Here is a 19,427-nt window from a genome sequence, read left to right as displayed (position 1 = left end):
TTATATATTTCTGAATTCTAATTGATATTTATGTATCTTAATAATCCTGATTAATGGTATTTAGTCTATGGAGGTTGACTGAGGGGTGTACTGTGTGAGAGGGGCATTTATTAGAGTGTACAGGGTTATTCCGTTATTTTGAAGCCTTGATAGGATATATATGTAAAAATAATTAGTGTATTCAAGAAAATTAAGTATTTTTCTTTTTTTACCCAACAAAGAAATAAAACCTTTATCTAATCCCACCTTCTCGCCCAAGGAAAACAATAAGAAAAATCAGCTAATAAATTTACCTGTAAATATAAATAAAATTAAATGCCCGAAGCACCGCCACTCTTTCCCCTCTTTGCTCTCGCTCCCTCGAACGGGAAGCGTCGTCTTCTTTTCTCGATTCCACTTCCGCCAAACCCTAATTGGTGCGTTGCTACCTGCGATCTGATCGGGTTCCGAAACCCTAATTTCTGGTCTAGGAAAAATCTCGAACTCCGGCATGGACGACTGCAGCGGCACAGCCACTACGGTGGCCCAAGCCATCGCCGCCGCACTTGATTGGGGCTCTCCCCCCGACGCCCGGAAGGCGGCCGTCGACTACCTGGAATCCGTCAGCATTTCTGAACTCACGCTACGCAACGTCCTTTTCTTGAATTTGATCAGTCACGGTTGCTGTTCTTCTTCCAGAGTGGTCTTCCTAAAATTTTCTTCCCGTTGCGATCCACTGGATTGCTCTTGGTTTATGCTTGTAGTATGGCATATTCGAACAACCCCTGAGTGAGCCCAATAATTAGGTTAGGAAATAACACAATTTGCAGATTGTTAGGTCAATACTGAAAGAAACGGGGTGGCAAAAGGGGGAATAACATTGAAATATAAAGGATGACAGATTGCTGCTAAAGTTGCGGAAATGTATGTCAAGTTTTTACTAGTTGCTATTACTCAGAATTGGTGTGATCATAGGCCGTGAAAACTTAAAAGAGGTTCCTTGGCAGGAAATTCAGATAAATGACATTAAATATGATTAAAATAAAACTAGAGACTGGCTCCGTCAAATATGCTGAAAAGATTGTAAATGTTATGGCATATTGTAAAAGATTGCTGTTCTTCTTCCAGAGTGGTCTTCCTAAAATTTTCTTCCCATTGTGATCCACTGGATTGCTCTTGGTTTACGCTTGTAGTATGGCATATTCGAATGACCCCTGAGTGAGCCCAATATTTAGCTCAGGAAATAACACAATTTGCAGATTGTTAGGTCAATCCTGAAACAAACGGGGTGGCAAAAGGTGTGAAAAAGGAGGAATAAGATTGAAATATAAAGGATGACAGATTGCTGCTAAAGTTGCAGAAATGTATGTCAAGTTTGTACTAGATGCTATTACTCAGAATTGATATGATCATGTACTGTGAAAGCTTAAAAGAGGTTCCTTGGTACGAAATTCAGAGAAATGACATTAAATATGTTAAAATAAAACTAGAGACTGGCTCTGTCAAATATGCTGAAAAGATTGTAAATGTTATCTTTTAACAGTGATTCACAAAAAAAGATACAAAAAATCTGTCTTAAGTTGGTGTAAACTTACATTTCCATTACTGTGATAAAAAAATGCTCTCATATGTTATTAATAAGGTTCTATTTTCATTTTCTATTTTGGTGGTTTTGTGTATTCAAAAAGGCTTGGTAATGGAGTGTGTAGCTTAAATGTTAGATTAAAAAAAAAAAAGGATCTAAGTAGTTGAGATATTTGGAACTTCTATTTGTGCTGATTTTTTATAGGCTGTAAACCTTCATCGTTGCACATTCGAACCTTGATTTGTTAGCAGGTTAACTCTGTTCTTTATTCTATATAAATCTAGAAAAAAAATTGGGCCTTTAGTTTGTAGCATTGCAATATCTACATGTGAAGGCATCAGTATTTTTGTAGTTTTGGATTTTACTTGTCTGGCTAAGTTCTTTAAGATAGTTTTAAAACTTCTTTTTATTCAAATAGATACTTTGTTTCTCACAGAGCAGATTGGATGATTGTTTCAGGACTAACGGAACCTGGTCCCCTTGGTTCCTTGATCACATAACCATGCTTGACTTTCAGGTGTTATGATTCTGGAGTTTTCATCAGTATTAATTTGAACTTTTGTAACTCAAGTTGATTATCATCAAAATGGAGATTTGACAATGTGTCAGTTGTTTAAGGAAACTTGACAGTTGCAGATCAATGCACAATGTTGCTAAGATGTATACTGGAAGCATTGAAAATGGCTACTTTTATGTTTGATCTAATATGACATGTGCTCTAAAGTTTAATACTTTGACAGGCAGTGGAATTTTTAGTCTAAGAAGTTAGTTTATACTTTATAGTGATAGGATATTGCAATCCGTGATTTCCATTATCTGCAACCATTTACCAGTTGAACTCCATTTCATTGTCAAAACTGTATCTTTTTTGTGCACGTGACTGAAATCAATGTCTAGGTAGGAGCTCCAACATATATGATCTTAGACGTTTGTGATGTTCATATATTTACATTAATATGCTATGCAGGTTAAGAGTGGTGACATTCGAACTTTGGCAAGCACATCTCTGATTCTAGTTCAGAGGAATTGGCCATCAGAGATCCGGCTACATGGGTTCAAGTTATTGCAGGTTTGTTCACATAGAGCATCTTTTTTTTATCCTTCATCTAACATGCTACATGAGAATTTTTCAATAACTGGAATAATCTTTAACATGGTAAACATCAACATTATCATTGTTGAGTATCTAATTATAAAAGTACATTCTTTTTTCAAAGGGAAACTAATAGTCTATTTTATCATATCAATCTAATGGTATGCCTTAAGTTTAAGCAAATGATATTTAATTTAGTTATGGTGGTAGTTATTTACAGATACATATACATATACAGTTATCTATACTAGTGGATATTTAATTTTTCTATTGATATTTTTCTTTTATGATACTGGTTTGTACAAGTAAGTATGCTGCCATATATACTGGGACGTGATATGGTCTGACTGGTTGCTGAAATTGGTTTTCGGCTGAAATTCAAATCCTTAATATGATGTACAATAACAATATGTCCTTATCTTGATTTTCATGTATTATTGTAGCATTTGGTTCGATTTAGATGGGATGAGTTTAACATTACAGAAAGGAGAGAATTTGCAAACCTCACAATCAATATAGTATCAGAGGTGGTAAATCCTCATGAGGAATGGGCGCTGAAGAGTCAGACGGCTGCTTTAGTTGCTGAGGTGCTTGTGTTGCCTGGTCATTTGTTGTGAATTTTATATGGATCATTATGCAGATTATAATATAATTGCCTTTATTTTGGCACAAGGTTGTTCGAAGAGAAGGAGTAGCATTATGGCATGAGCTTCTACCAACTTTGGTTTCTCTATCGATCAAAGGTCCTATTGAGGTAACCTAATAACCCACTTTTAATTTTACTCCTCTTATCATTTAGTCATGTTGATTGTGTAGTGTGTACGGTACCATCCTTTTCTTTTTAAACTGCATATTACCATCTTTACAATCAACAATTTGTATATTTTTCTGTATGATGTCAGGCTGAGTTAGTTGCTATGGTGCTGAGGTGGCTTCCTGAAGACATAACAGTTCATAATGAGGACTTAGAAGGTTGCTATGGGTTTTCTCTTGGGTAGATTTTCCATAGTCAAGTTTTCTCTTTCTAGCTAATATGAAACAATGTTAAAATGAAAAGTAACATCTTTTCTTGCCTGGTTTGTTCTAATTCTGAGTTTCTAACAGGTGACAGGCGAAGAGTACTCTTGCGTGGGCTTACTGAATCATTGACTGAAATTTTTCCACTTCTATATTCTGTAAGTTTGTTGTGCCTCAATACTTTTGGAAAACTTGATTGTTTTGGTTCGATGAAGTGTTTGCACAATGGATACACAATTAAGTAGGTACATGATGCCTCATTTCAGTTGCTTGAAAAACATTTCGGGGCTGCTTTGAGTGAGTTTGCAGGACAACAGTTGGATGCAGCAAAACAGCATGCATCTACTGTAATAGCTTCTCTGAATGCTGTAAATGCATATGCTGAATGGGCTCCTGTGCCTGATCTTGCTAAATATGGTTTGATTCACGGGTATGTTATTAATTATTATCTGATACATCTCTTGGTTAGCAAAATGCAAAATTAATAGATATCCTGTGAGGACATTAATCATTTCTTTTCGACAGATGTGGGTCCTTACTGCAGTATAATGAATTTCGCCTCCATGCTTGTGAGTTTTTTAAATTCATCTGTCAAAGGTATGATTGTTTGTATATAGGAAGTGAAACCTATTTCAGTTTTGTGGTTGAAATCCTTGTTGAACCTTGTTTTGTGCAAACAGGAAAAGACCTACTGATGCTACAGCTGTGGAGTTTGATTCTGCAATGACGATGATCTTCCAGATTTTAATGAATGCGTCTAGAGAATTCCTGAGCAGATCTAGGTCAAATTTTACTGCAATTGATGAAACCGAGTTTGAGTTTGTCGAATGTATATGTGAGTGCATGGTAACTTTGGCTTCTTCCAACATGCAATGTATCACCGGGGATGGAACAACAACAACTCAATTTCTTCAGCAGGTGAAACCAAGGATGTCTGAGATCTTACAAGACCTGCATCATTGAGAGCTGTTCTTTTAACAACTTTTACAGAAAAAATTTATTTGCTTCAAATGAAGCTATGTTCATTTTATTTTTCCATTTCTGCATAATTTTAGGTTCAGCTTATTCTATGATGAGACTGAAACTGTCTTTCTTGAGCTAGTGCCCAAGAATTTTAAAATGGTTGAAGGATCACCTTGGATAATAGTGTAGGAATATTTGAAGGCCAGAAAGATGGACATAGGGTTTAAGAGAAATGGTTGATCAATGATTCAAGGGATAGATGATAGAATAAAAAATAATAGTAATTGGATCAACCTCATCCTCCTAGACTTTTTTGATTTTCCTACTTATTCTAGGTTGTCATTGCAACTGGAAATAAGGAAATTATAAATAATGAAGATGAGAAAAGCTATGTAAAGCAATGTGCTTCAGTCAGACGCACACAAATTTCATCTTAGGAGAGACTTATTTGTATATGATATCAGTCATTTTTGACACAGCACAACATGTGATTTTTTGGCTAATATTGATTTTGCATGTAAAAGTAATGTGGAGTTATGGATTTTTTATAACACCCTCGAGTTACAATATGTGTTAAAAATTAGGACCCATACAAAATAACACAACTTTAGAATCCTATTCCATCCTGTCTAATTGTAACACAAAATGGTATCTATGCAAACAAATCTGTACATCTCAGAAGCTTAGTCATCTAAATGTGATCTGTGGCCTAACTTGAATCATTCTTGTGTCACATAGGCCCCTGCGTTGATAGTAATTATCACATGCTTTAGTTTCATTATATTGACTATTATTATAAATAAACTTATCCCATAATTAGATAATGTTTAACCTCTGTGTGTCTATATTCCTGGTCCAAAACATACTTGCAAGTTGCATGTACTTATAGACATACATGTATCATATTCATATATCCATACTCATAGACATATATGCATAGATATAATCCACAAGAAATAAGCTTGCTCATTTTGGCTATTTATGTAGTATTTGACATAAATATTTTTCATGGGGTTTTATGGTTTAAGTGTTTAGTGCTACATGCGCTTGGCTCTTATTAACTGATAGGCAACCTTGAGTGATGCATTAAGTAGTTCTATACGTATGATCTTGTTAAGAATAATGGTTGACTCTCTTTCTGTATTTTTACACTCGTGTATTAGCAATTTTCATGGCTTCTTGGTTTAACTCATGTACTTAACTGGAAGTGGTTATGCGGTCGTAGATATGAAATTTTATAGATTTTAATTTTGGCCATCTGAAAGCTAGATGAATATAAGGTTTCGTACCTTACAGCATTAGAAATTAGATGTCAGACATCACATTGATACTGAAAGATTAAATGTTTTGGTTTGAAAGCTTGGTAATTTTGTTAGAACCCTCCACCTAGCTACAAAATTTTATTTTCAGTGTACACTTTGCCTGACACCCATGTTCTTCCAATTTCCAGTTTCCAGTTTCCAGTTTCCAATTTCCATTGACCATTTAACAGATCCTTTAACACAGTTTGAATTTCAAGTGCAGTCAGCTTTACATGTATCATTTTTCAACATTTTTAGATGCTTACGGTCTGATACCCTGAATATGCTTCTTTGTCTGTGTATACATAATAAACTTATTTTTTAAAGATGCATTCAAGAGTGTGTTTTTACTTGTAAAAATATAGCAACAGGCATCTTCAAAAGTTTCATCTTGAAAACAAAATGTATTTTGCAGTTTCCTATTCATCTGATCTCCTCCACAGTAGCGCACCTTTTTGTACATGCTACTTGTCATAGTGCATTATATTTTAGTGGTTAAAGAGTCCTGGTATATGCTTATGTTTTACATAATTCTTAGTTAACTTTTAGTCCTACAGAAGAAAAAGTTCTGTTCTCTTACTTTATTTACCAGATGTGGCTAGCACAATATATTAAGTTATATGTTGTATGATCTATAATTTCTAATCTTGACTTTATTGAATTATTATTTAGAAGTTTTTAGGTGCCTGGTAAATTCCAATTATATCCAATTATTCATTCACAGGTAGAACCTTCCTTTTGCCTCGATTGGAGAAACTGCTGTTCTTGTTGCAGTTCAACCAACCAATTTAGAGTCTAACACTTTGTTTTTTGAAATACTTTTTGAACGTGTGACATTTTTCAATTCCTCCATCTTCCCTTTAAAATGTAAACTTCCCTTTTTGATGAAATTAGGGCAGCGAATTATTCTTCAACATTGTATGTCCCATTACATATCTCTATTGAGGTTTTTGTTCTTTGCAAATGGTTAGCGATCGTTTCACCTTCCAATACTGTGTTTTAGCATGACAATTTGCATCTTGATGGGATGCATAGTGCCTTTGTTATAAGTTCTCTTGATTTTTTGTTGCTTTGGTTAGTTATGCATTAATTCCATATATTCTCTTTGCAGATGGTGGAGTACTACCAACATGTAAAGTTTGGCCTCCACTTCCAATCTTTGCTCTTTTGGCTTGTATGTATTAGTTCTTGCCCAGAATTATTTTTACCTACAGTGTCAGATATAAGTTGATATCATTATTTCATATTGGTGTGTGCATAACTAGGTTGGGATATAACTTGTCCTGTGATGCTAACAGGCAATAATGAGAGAACCTGTATCAAAGGTGAAAGGCGGTGGACAGATTGGTGGGGACAATTCTGCTGTTGGTAACTCTGAAGTTTCTTCCAGACCTACAGAAAAAGAAAAGAAAGGGGTGTCAGCTTTCATCAATGATGACATTTGTGCAGCTATCTTGGATATTTCTTTCCAGAGAATGTTAAAGAAAAATCCTTCTGCAACCAACATATCAACATCTAAAGCATTTGAACTTTGGGATGATGAGTTTGATTCAAGAACTGACTTCAGCCAATACCGCTCTAGGCTGGTAAGACTTTTTCTGATTCAATTAATGTGGTGCATTATGTAACATCCTTTCATGCCTGTGTTGTTTTCCTAACTATATGGAAGTGAATAACTTTTTTCATAGAATTTAATGTTCATGGAAATTTGGATTGTATTTTGTCAATATCCTGATTGGACATAGCTATGCCATATTCTTTAATAAATTAATATATAATTGTTGCATATGCTCCGGTGTAGCAACAATTGTGGATGACATTTGTTACCAACTTGATCAATCTTTTTCATCTACTCGGCTCCTTTTATTTGCTTAGGAAACTTTTCAAATATTTGGTCAGTTTTATGTTCATTTGTATCTCAATTTTGTTAAAATAGTTGTTGGATGGACATTTATCATGTCCTTTTTTTTTCTGTCAGCTGTAATTTAGTGATGAAAGCTGACCTTTGCTAGACCCTGACAGCTTATTTGTGAGTTGGAGGTCTATTTCATAACTGTCATTTCTTTGCATGAGTCACTAAGTATTGGACAAGATACAAGTTACTTGATGCATCAAGTTCTTTATTTCTTATATGGGTTGCAAACCACTGAATGGTGGAACTGCTTGATAAGCATAAGAAGACTAGTACTTATTAAAAAGCAAGAGATAAGTATTATCTTGGGAACTTAATAACAGTGATTGCAAAAGGCGCTCGGGCGCTCGCCTAGGCGCTCGGGCGAGGCGAGGCGAGGCCCGAGCGCCTCACTAATGTCCCAGGCTGCGCGCTTCAAACAAGCGCCGCCTGGGCGCTCGCCCGAGCCCAGGCGCTGGGCGCTTCGGGCGAGCGCCTGGGTAAACCAAGGCGACCGAACCAGAATTTTAGGTCTGGTTCGGTCCTGGTTCGGTTGTTAGTTGGTTCAATCGAACCAACTAAACCGATATAACCCCAACCCTAACCCTAACCCTAACCCAACACTAACCTGCTGCCGTTGCCGCTCTCGATCCCGATCCCGATCGCGATCTCGTCGCTCGCTGCCGTTGCTCCCGCTGCCGCTGCTCGCCGCTGTCGCTGCTCGCGCCTCCCGCGAGCCTTCCCGCTGCTCGCGCCTCTCGCGAGCCCTCTCGCTGCTCGCGCCTCCTGCGAGCCCTCCCGCTGCTCGCGCCTCCCGTGAGCCCTATCGCTGCTCGCGTCTCCTGCGAGCCCTCCCGCGAGCCTTCCCGCTGCTCGCGCCTCCCTCAAGCCCTCCCGCTGCTCACGCCTCCCGCGAGCCCTCTCGCCTCCTGCGAGCCCTCCTGCGAGCCTTCCCGCTGCTCGCGCCTTCCGCTCCCTTTCCCTTTCCCGCTACTGCTGCTGCCGCTCGCCGCTACTGCCGCCACTCGCCGCCGCTGCCGCCGCTTCCTCGTTTCTCCATCAAGCTCAGTATACTCTTAATATTAAGTTTATTTGAATTTTGAAATGATTAATTTTCTGTTAATAGATTAATAATATATTATTTTGATTTTAATGTTGTTAATTTTTATTTATTTGAAATTATTGTTATAATTATATTATATATTTTTATAATTTAGATAATTTTAAATAATTATATTATATATTTTTATAATTATATTATATATTTTTATAATTTAGCGCCTCGCTTCGCTCGAGCGAGCGCCTGGGCGAGCGCCTAGCGCCTCGGGCGTTTGTGGACCTTGGCGCCTTTTGGCGCCTAGCGCTTTTTAAATCACTGTTTAATAATCTCCACTTCACAGATGTAAATTCAAGAAGTTAGTGCAATAGAGCTCTCAAATTCTGTTCAGTTTCACATATTCTCTTTGTTCCATTGTGAGTTTGTAACTTGGGATGCTATGACGTGCAATTGAGATTTAACTTTTTTTCACTTGTACTCTTAAGATTCACTGTCTAGTAACTAGCTGATCATCATAACCATTTAAATTGGGAGTGTTAATTCGTGGTCTGTCATAAAGCCTTGGTTAGCATGTGAGCCACAACTTGTAATATTCTGACTCATGGGTTGTATTTTGTTAGATCACATGGTTTCAGTAATGCAAAAAACTGAAAGCAAATACTACCTACTTATCCTTACTATTAAACTTTGTTCAGAATAACAGTTTAGAAATCTTATTGTGTTTGATTAGTCTAAGATCTTTTTGACAATCTTGTCCTGCACTGAATGTCCCAGCTGGAGCTCATCAGACTTGTTGCTGTTCAAAAGCCACTGGTAGCTGCAACAAGAGTTTCGGAGAGAATTAACCTGATACTCAAGAGTTATGTCCATGCTTCAGTGTCTGCGCAGGTTTTATGCTTAACTTCTATGGAGAACTAAGTTGCTAAATTCCAATTATCTTCCATCATTTGTTATAAAATTAATTTATTCCTAATATCCAAAAGTAAATGGAGAACTTTGTTATTGTGTTTGAACCTCAGGATGTAGCCTTAATAGAAAGTATGCAACTGGGACTTGAAACAGTTGTTGGTGCAATTTTTGATGGTTCAGCTGAATTTTTAAATAGCGCTGCTGAGTCCAAGTTCCAGTTATGCACAATTTTTGAAGGTTGTTTTTTTACTCTGGTAGTATTGTGGGCTTGTATATTTTAATTGTTATTCCTGCCTGCTAAAATACCCTGGCTTTGATGTTTTCAGGTGTGCTTCAATGGTTCCTTTCTTTAAGCTGGACCGAACCAGCACTTGCAGTAATCCTTGGTAGATATTTGGATGCGATGGGGCCTTTTCTCAAATACTATCCTGATTCAGTTGCGAATGTTGTGAATAAACTTTTTGGGCTTTTGACATCACTTCCTATTGTGATCAAGGTTATGTTTAAAATCTATGTTTCTGACAGAAATATTGTGAAATTCAATTATATTCTCATTATTATACCTCTGAATTATTTGGACCTTCTTTTGCAGGATCCTTCTTTTAATAATGCTCGTCATGCTAGATTGCAAATTTGTACATCATTTATACGCATTGCAAAAGCTGCAGAAAGAAGTCTTCTTCCTCATATGAAGGTTCATTTAATAGTGTTAACCTCTCCTGAATGGAAATTTTTATAGGATGCATGCCTTTATGCATTACATATAAAATATTTGCTATATTAATTGCATTTATGATGAAATAGCATATGCTCTTGGGTATATGCTATTTGCAAGAGAAAGATATAATGTCTTTAACCTAGTCTGGATTCCTTGTGTTGCCTTCCCTGCCATTATGTGGCATTTGCTTAGAGGACACCATTTTGGTTTAAAAAATTACTATTTTTTGGGTAGAGGATTATTTTATTTAATTATGAGGTTTATTTTCTTTGTACATTGTAGAATATGGTATAATGAATGTCTTCATATCTGCTTCTTTGGGAACTCTATAATTTTTAGTTAAATTGGACTTGGATCTAGAAATGTGCTTTAGATGTATTTATTTAGGGGAAGCATACTTGTGTCTCAGAGTTAAATGATAAAAAGTTCTTTATACACTCTCCTAGATTTTCAGGAGTCAGGAGTGACAATTCATCATTTTTTGAAGTCTGAAAAAGAAAATTATTTTAACAGTTGCGAAGTACAAACCTTGGTAGTTGGTAGTAAAGTAGAACAATGAGCTCTTTTCCAAATTGACAGATGTATGCTTGCTCCAATACTCCAAATTTAAGTTATGTTGCAAAATGAATTCCCAACACAATATACCACCAGGCTTCAGAAATCAGGGACAAATTATATTGTCAGGAGAGCTCATTTATCAGTTCATCACAGTTTCAGTAAAAAAAAATTGTGGTCAGTTGACAAGTTTTGCATTAGGGAATTTCTCCCACTTGAGTATCTTGATCAATGCAGCATCAACTATGATAATACTGCAATGGAATTTGTAAATTATTCATCAAGATTCCTAGAGAAGTCATATAGGTGCAACATAGGTGTCCAATCATTGTGCTGATTGGTCCAACTTCTTTAACAATACATAAGGAATCCAAATTAATCCCCATTGTTCAACAAGATTTTATCAAGGTATTTATTTGAATCACCTCCTTAAAGTGCTTATAATGGCAAATTCTGAAGATTTAATTTCTCTAAAAAATTTATTGTTCTTTTCTGCCCATGGGAAATATTAAGCTGCAGCCTAAAGGCATTTCTTGGAGCCATTGGTCACACTCCTTCCTGCATAATTGTCTAAGAATCATTTGACTTCCTGATTAAATAAGCGAGCAGTTGTATGAATGTTAAAGAATGCACCAAAGGCTCCACAGTAGTTTCAGTAAAGGGACATTAAAAAAAGAGCATTTTATTCTCAGAGCTAGCTTGACAATATACACGAAGGTTTCTGCAACATGACTTCCTTAATCATAGTATATATTATTTGTTGTTGCTATTGAATATTTGAGTCTACAGATTAGGGTACAGCATAGGTGTACATATTATTAACATTAATGAAGTTTATAATGCTTAATTATTTTTGAAAAAATGATGATTTGGTAATTAAGGCTTTCACCATAGCTGAGCCTGTGGAACGTCAGATATATGCAGGTTGCAACAAAGAGGTTATTTTATAGATTTAAACACATAGTACCGACTCCTTTCTGGAGCAACATCACTGCTCCAAGGCCTGCCCACTTTCAAAACCATAGCCATGTTAATTATCAACCCCTTCTCTATTTTTCAGGTTTGTGATACTTATATAATTGTTTAATGAATCATTTAGGCAAAGATTAAACAAAAAATGGAATGAAGTTTCTGTACATCTAGAATTGATAGAAGGATTTTGGGTGATTAGGCATGAATTATATTTCTAATATCGCAGGGTATTGCGGACACCATGGCTTATCTACAAGGAGAAGGTCACTTACTTCGTGGTGAGCATAATCTTTTAGGTGAAGCATTTCTTATCATGGCATCTTCTGCTGGGTAATGTCTCATTCCTACTTTAGGTTTGCCTCATCAGCCACTTATAGTTCTTGTGGCTTTTTTTTTTTGGCAAGTGGCATGAAGAAAATATTTAAAATGTCATTCCATGTTCAGAATTCAACAGCAACAGGAAGTGTTAGCTTGGTTACTTGAACCATTAAGCAAGCAATGGACACAGTCAGAGTGGCAAAATGCTTTTCTATCCGACCCTGCTGGTCTAACTCGATTATGTTCTGATCCTCAATTTATGTGGTCAATTTACCATACTGTAACATTCTTTGAGAAGGCACTGAAAAGAAGTGGAATCAAAAAGTCTGTCCTGAATCTACAAGGAAGTTCAGTAGTCACTGATGTTTCCACTCAACCACATCCTATGTCTTCTCATTTATCATGGATGCTGCCCCCTCTCTTAAGGGTGAGTGGATTAACTGAAGCTTGATTATTCCTATATCCTCGTGCTAGTTTAAAGAACATGTTGCAAATTAGATCAAGGTAGACACAAACTTCAATGGTGCACCAGAATTATTTTGTTCTTTTATGACCACTTTGTATATGTAATAAGTTGCACTATCTTTTTGTTCGTCTACAGCTGATTCGTTCCATACATTCTCTTTGGTCTCAACCCATAACTCAAACTTTGACGAGCGAAATCAGTGCAGCAAAGGCTATGAATCATGTCGAGCAGGCTAGCCTTCTTGGTGAAAGCAATAAATTGTTCAAAGGTCTGTCCACTTCTGCAGATGGACCCCAGACTGACACATTGAGGGAAGGAGAGTCAAGTGAAAACGACATAAGAAATTGGTTAAAAGGAATCAGGGATAGTGGGTAAGGATGCCATTATTCTGCTTATCCATAATTCATTTGGGTATATAATTTCTTTGCATCATCCTTTGCTTCAAGCTTTGTTTCATCTTTGGCTGAGCTGGTATCATAGAAGCAAACAGACACATGCACAGGGGATGCACAATGAAAAAAATTGATATATTTTTAATGGATATGATTGTATAATAATATTAATGTTGAGTAGCTAGTCTTACTGTCTGGAAATAACTCCTGTTATCATTGTTGTTGCTGATTAAAAAAGGGAGAAAATGTGAACTTGGAAGTTCAGGTAGGAAATAAGACTCATAAGATAGAATCTGAGAGGAAAGTGAATAATTTTACATGTGATCTCAACAGGTGAGAACAACTCAGCTAATCAGGTGAGAACAACTCAGGTAGGAAATAAGACTCATAAGATAGAATCTGAGAGGAAAGTGAATAATTTTACATGTGATCTCAACAGGTGAGAACAACTCAGCTAATCATTTCTGTTGTCAGATATTTCGTGATAAATGAGATAAAATGTGTATGGAAACATCTTTTATTACTATCATCATAGTCACACTTGTGGATTAATATGGGATAAAATGTGATGGACCTAAAAGTGTTTGTAGGAAACAAGACATGTAGATGGTGTTTGATATGTTTTCTTTTTAGTGTTGGAACTAACTGTAGTCAGAATATAGAGCTTCGGTTTGGATTTATGAAAGACAGAGTAGGTGTGTTCTTTACAGCTCCCATTCTCGAGGACTCATTAGTATACATTTTCAGTGATACAAAACCTCATATCAATTATATCAGTCCAAAAAAAGGATTTGAAAGAAAAATGTAAATCTTTGTTTTTTGTTCCAATTCCAGCTGATTCTAGTCACAATACCAATTGCGAACTAGCCAGACACCACTTGAAGATAAATAAAAATAAAAAATAAATAATATAACATATATTTTCTTAAAAAATTAGATTCAAAACAACTAACATCTTATTTTTTCAAATGTTCAGTGATAAATGCCATTGTTGCTGTTTAGGTTAAGCAAAGGACAAAAAGTTAAGCACCTAGCTTTTAGGTGATACAAGTACATTTTATGGAGTGGAATTGTGGAGCCATAAATTAGGCCAGTATTCTAACAGATTGATTAGAGCTATGGAGTGTTATGGATGGTTGGATGCTCCTCACTATTTTGTCATAGGATGTAATTTAGGCAGCTAGCAAGAAATAATAACAGTCCAAAATATTTTGGAGACAGAATAAATCATGATAAGAAGATCTAGATTAACAAATCTGTCCCATTTATTTGCTAATCATTTAATTTTTACTAAAAAATGTTAAAACTAAAACATAGAAAAAGAAGCTTTGATTAGTACCTTGATAGCATGGACTACTTTTGTATTGTTGATTAAGATGGGATAACAATAGGAAGGGGAAGAGAATGTGAAAGGAGAAAAGAAAGAGAAGGTGAGTGTTTGCTATTTTTTAATTTTTGCTCACCATTGGTGATCTCCTACTTGGCTGATGTCAGCATATCCTCCTAGAGACATAAAAGTGAGTTGTACATAGTGTGCACTTCATGGGAAAAGGGGAGAACTTGCTCTTTTTAACCAAACCTACATATCAGATTTTGCATAGGTCCTTGCATATTGATTTCCAGTAAATTATCAAGAACCTGGAAGCAAAGGGCCAAGGTGGATACCAAGGCATCTGCGCCTTGAACAATAAATTAGCGTATTGTTGGTTATATTGTTATGTTCACATGTATAAGTCATGGAAATATGTTGTGCTACAACAAATTTGTTCTACCACTTGAGAAGTCTGACACCCTTTATATGACAAAAAAGAGTAAGTATTCTTATTTGTCTTATAATATAGGATGGTTTATAAATTAAATGCAATATTTAGGTGATAGCTATTGGGTAATAACTGATAAGTATGGAACTACCTATTGTATCTGAATAAGTTGGTATGCTGAATTAAATTGGTACCATTAAATGCTTGGCACCTAAGATGATAAAGTTCATGATTCTCTTTTTATTATCTGTTTTTTCGAGACCTTTAGTGTTGTAAAAACCATACACAGAAGCCTTTTTAAAATTGGAATATCATTTCCATGCAATATAAAGTGAGTTATTATACTTGGAAATATTAACTTAAATGGGGTTTAAAGCAAAGGCTACAGCTGGAGCTGTTGTGATAATTGTTTGGATTGAAGTGTACACTTTTGCAATTGTTTATCAAACTTTTTAGTTTTTATGATGTTTGTTTTCTTTTTTTAGTGTATGATTCTATGGCCATACTGATATTTCCTGCTCTAAATTCCATGAAGCATTTAAAGTCTTGGCATTTGTCTTTTAGGGTCTTGAGGATCCATCTTTTTCAGTTTTGGCTCTGTGATCTGCTAATTTAGTGTTAAATGATATCTTTCAATGTTATGTTTATCTTCCACCTTGGGATGGGCTTCATGAGTTATTAGCACTTTTCAATTCCTGCACACTCCTTTTCGTTCTCTTTGGGTTTGCTGCTATGTCTTGCAATCCTGAAAGATTTTGCAGGTAATGCCTATAATATTAGCAATTTGTTCGAGTGACTGCAGGTACAATGTTATAGGTCTATCAGCAACCACAGGAGATACATTTTTTCGGTGCATTGAGAGTCACTCTGTTACATTAGCTCTAGTTGAGAATGTCCAATCTATGGAATTTAGACATCTGCGGCAACTTATCCACTTGGTCATCATTCCTATGGTCAAATTCTGTCCGCCAAATTTATGGGAGGTTTGGCTAGAGAGCATTTTACACCCATTACTCCTCCACTGTCATCAAGCTCTTGCTTGTTCATGGTCCAGTCTTCTACTTGACGGCAGGGCAAAGGTTCCTGATACCTTTGGCAATCTTTCTGGTTTGGAGCTGAAGGTGGAAGTGATGGAAGAAAAGTTGCTCCGTGACTTGACCCGGGAAGTGTGTTCTCTTCTCTCAGTTCTAGCTTCACCACCTCTTAATAGTGGACTTCCTTCTTTGGAGCATCTTGGACCTACTAATCGTGTAGACTCACTTAAAGAATTGAATGCATTTGTCTTAAATTCTATGGTCGGGTAAGAGTCCCAGGAAGACTCACAGCCTCAAATTTGTTCATTAGAAAAACACCCAATAGATTTTCTGGTGTTAGCATTTCTGTAGAGCTGATAATCATGGTTTTGCAGATTTCTCATGATGCACAAAGGTCTTGCTCTTCATGCGCTGAAAATAGGCATTGATGTCTTTGCATGGACAGATGGTGAAGCTGTGACTAAAGCTATCCCTTTCTGCGGAGCTATTATTCTTCTTGCTATCATGACAAACACTGTGGAACTTAGAGAATTTGTTGCTAAGGATTTATTCCTTGCTTTAATTAAAGGTCTAACTCTTGAGTCAAATGCTGTAACTAGCTCAGATATCCTCGGATTGTGTCGTGAAATATATGTCTATCTGGCAGATAGAGATCCTGCACCTAGACAGGTAAATTTGAAAACCTTTTGATTTAGTGTCGAGTCATAATTTTAAGAAGCAAAACTTTCATGCCAAATACAATTGGTATCATGAGGTGAATTTGTTTATAGGTTCTGCTGTCCCTCCCTTCTATTACAAGAGATGATTTGCTCGCTTTTGAGGATGCTCTGGCTAAAACAAGTAGCCCTAAGGAACAAAAACAACTTATTAAGAGCTTGCTTCTGTTAGCTACTGGAAACAAATTAAGAGCCCTTGCTACCCTTAAGAGCACAAACATCATAACGAATGTGACAGGTGAGAAACTCCATACCTTTTCACTTTTGTTTCTTTTGGTTCTTGTGGCATTTCTTATTGATGTTTTGGTGTCTGTTACAACCATACATATCTCTCTGGATTTTCTTTTCCACCTTATGCCTGTTTTAACCTTGTATCTTGTTGGAAAACATGCCAGTAGTTGCAACAAATTGATGTGAAATATATGGCCCTTTTGACCCAGTGATATAACAATTGCTGATAATCGGATATAGCCTGTAACACGAATGAACAGACTAAGAAATAACTAACAAGGCATGCTTTAATCAAACCATCTTGGTGCTGCAACCTTAAATCTGTTTATGTTACGGCATATATGGGTGTTATCAGATCAATCAGGCCAATCATACATCATACTTTGAAGAGTATAGATTATAATCTGCTGCTGAACAAAACATAAGATGGAAATTATAATGATGCTTAATTGTGGTGGCACTAAATGCTTTCCATGACTTCCAGGTTATGGGAACATAACAGCTTGTAACAATTGATTTCTTTCCTACATTCGGATTCCTGTACAAATAATGAAATTGGATCATGCAAGTTTTTCTTGAGGATAGTGGACTTCATTACAATCCATTTTGTTATTTACATTTTGCAGGTAGATCACGGAGTTCAACCGCAACTTCTGGACCTAACATTGAAGAAGATGACACCATTGGCTTAGCGGCAATAACTTGAGATACTTTTATCTGTTCTGATCTCTAATCTTTTGGAGGATGGGTTCAGAAATTTCAGACTTGGATTTATAACCAAGACATACAAATTGTTGTGCCAAAAACAAATGCACGACTATTCATGATACCAAAGAGCAGAATCAAATTGTTTTCGTTCAATCAGGCCCCAGTAGGTTGTATCATAATGTTCAACAGATGTCTCTTTATCTTGGGTTTGTGTGGCATATCTATCCTTTGCGTTTGGATTTCCCTTGTGGAGTTAATTTATATGTTTCAGGTGCTGTATAATCTAAATGTTATATAGTTCAATTGGCTATTTACTAGTTTGGGATCCATAAATATTACATGCACATGTAAACTACACTTGTATTTTGATTGTGCTTATGAGCGGCGGCAATTCACAGCATAAATGATTCTTTGGCACAAATCATCTGTGTTCATTATGTCATTACGTGGCATTGGCAAGGCTAAGATTTCTAAACCTAATTGTTGAGAATCTCTTGGCAACACTGTGTATGTCTATCTCAGGAGATTATACGTGCAAAGAAAATAAGAACACCTCAAAAAAATAATAATAAGCTGTAGTGTCTTTTCGATTGGATATATATATATATAGTTTTATTTTAATGCATGTGATTTTGGTTATGGATTTTTTAAGTCTTATGGTTTACTCGTATTTAAAATAATTTTTATATTTAAAAAAATATAGTAAATAAGTTTCTTAAATCAAGTTCAAGTTAATAAGCGTTAGAATCTGTTTACGTGGTATGTTGGTTCTTAATAAATTATTAATATAATAATATGTATAATTTATGATTAAGGTTTATTTTAACCTTTGTGGTTTTGGTCACAGATCTATTAAATTTTTATAATTTATTCATGTCTAAAATAATTTCTATATTTTTAAAGACGTAACATATAAGTTTCTCCCATTAAGTCTAAGTCAACAGATATTAGAGTTTCTTTATATGATATGTTAACTCATAATAAATCATTAATATAAGGATACGTATAATTTAAGTTAAAAAAAAATTGAGACCTCCATCAATGGCAGGATGAGACTTCGTCTGGCCTCTCCTACCTTTGCCTCCTCTTCCTCGACGTTCATTGCTTCCTCTTCCTCGACAAGTTGGTTAGGAGAGCAAACAAATGCAAGAGGGCTACATGAACAAACTCAATCGCTCTTTTTGCTTGCTCTTTGTCTTCATGATATCGTGCTTCGGGAGAAAGGTGGCTTATAAGGTATGATGGTACTCGTCAAGATTAGAGCGGGTGTTGTTCGCGATGGTGGGTAACATGGTGGCATTCACCCTAGAGCTAATGAGTGACATATGAAAGCTCTAGAGCTTATCGTCAGCACGAGAGAGATTGCGTACATATGACGTCCTGCTAGGCAACAACGACTCGATATTGCTATTAGTGGTTGCTTCCACGACGATACCTCCTCCCGTTATTGATGGAGATCTCAGTTTTTCTTTTAAACTTAAATTACACGTGTCATTATATTAATGATTTATTATGAGTCAGTGTATCACATAAGTAGACTCTAATATTTGTTATCTCAAATTTAATGGGAATAGTTTATATGCTATGTTTTTAAATATATAAAAGTTATTTTAGACATGAGTAAACCATGAGGGCTTAACATATTCATGATCAAAATCATACGAGCTAAAATAGATATTAATCCTAAATTACATGTAACATTATATTAATGATTTATTGTGAGTCAGCAAGCATGTCAAGTAAACAGATTCTAATGTCTATT

The 19,427-nt window shown here is 35.9% G+C and overlaps 1 protein-coding gene across 2 annotated transcripts; it reads left to right on the top strand.

The window, feature by feature from the left end:
• The first annotated feature begins 323 nt into the window (after positions 1 to 323).
• On the top strand, positions 324 to 17,982 carry LOC135629390 (protein HASTY 1-like). Of its 2 annotated transcripts, XM_065136689.1 has the most exons (22): positions 324 to 601; positions 2,532 to 2,633; positions 3,101 to 3,244; positions 3,331 to 3,411; positions 3,560 to 3,629; positions 3,762 to 3,832; positions 3,941 to 4,104; positions 4,200 to 4,271; positions 4,355 to 4,592; positions 7,050 to 7,112; positions 7,237 to 7,524; positions 9,661 to 9,774; positions 9,906 to 10,032; positions 10,122 to 10,291; positions 10,388 to 10,489; positions 12,267 to 12,370; positions 12,485 to 12,785; positions 12,960 to 13,195; positions 15,779 to 16,276; positions 16,385 to 16,679; positions 16,781 to 16,964; positions 17,584 to 17,982. In XM_065136689.1, the coding sequence occupies exons 1-22, from the start codon at positions 491 to 493 to the stop codon at positions 17,661 to 17,663; spliced, it is 3,615 nt and encodes a 1,204-aa protein (XP_064992761.1). In that variant the 5' UTR covers positions 324 to 490; the 3' UTR covers positions 17,664 to 17,982. The 2 variants fall into 2 exon arrangements, with proteins under 2 accessions (XP_064992761.1, XP_064992762.1); XM_065136690.1 differs by lacking the exon at positions 324 to 601 and having other exon boundaries at positions 3,141 to 3,244.
• Positions 17,983 to 19,427: the final 1,445 nt, after the last annotated feature.

The sequence above is a fragment of the Musa acuminata genome, chromosome BXJ3-1 (assembly GCF_036884655.1).
Source record: "Musa acuminata AAA Group cultivar baxijiao chromosome BXJ3-1, Cavendish_Baxijiao_AAA, whole genome shotgun sequence".
In the NCBI taxonomy this organism is placed as follows: Eukaryota; Viridiplantae; Streptophyta; class Magnoliopsida; order Zingiberales; family Musaceae; genus Musa; species Musa acuminata.
This window is presented reverse-complemented; position numbering and strand designations above follow the sequence as displayed.

What these genes read in the sequence shown, in the direction of transcription:
- LOC135629390 (XM_065136689.1), top strand. Translation starts at nt 491, where the DNA reads ATGGACGACTGCAGCGGCACAGCCACTACGGTGGCCCAAGCCATCGCC. An exon ending in AAATATGGTTTGATTCACGG is followed by an intron (nt 4,105 to 4,199) that starts GTATGTTATTAA and finishes TCTTTTCGACAG; the next exon opens with ATGTGGGTCCTTACTGCAGT. An exon ending in GAGATCCTGCACCTAGACAG is followed by an intron (nt 16,680 to 16,780) that starts GTAAATTTGAAA and finishes ATTTGTTTATAG; the next exon opens with GTTCTGCTGTCCCTCCCTTC.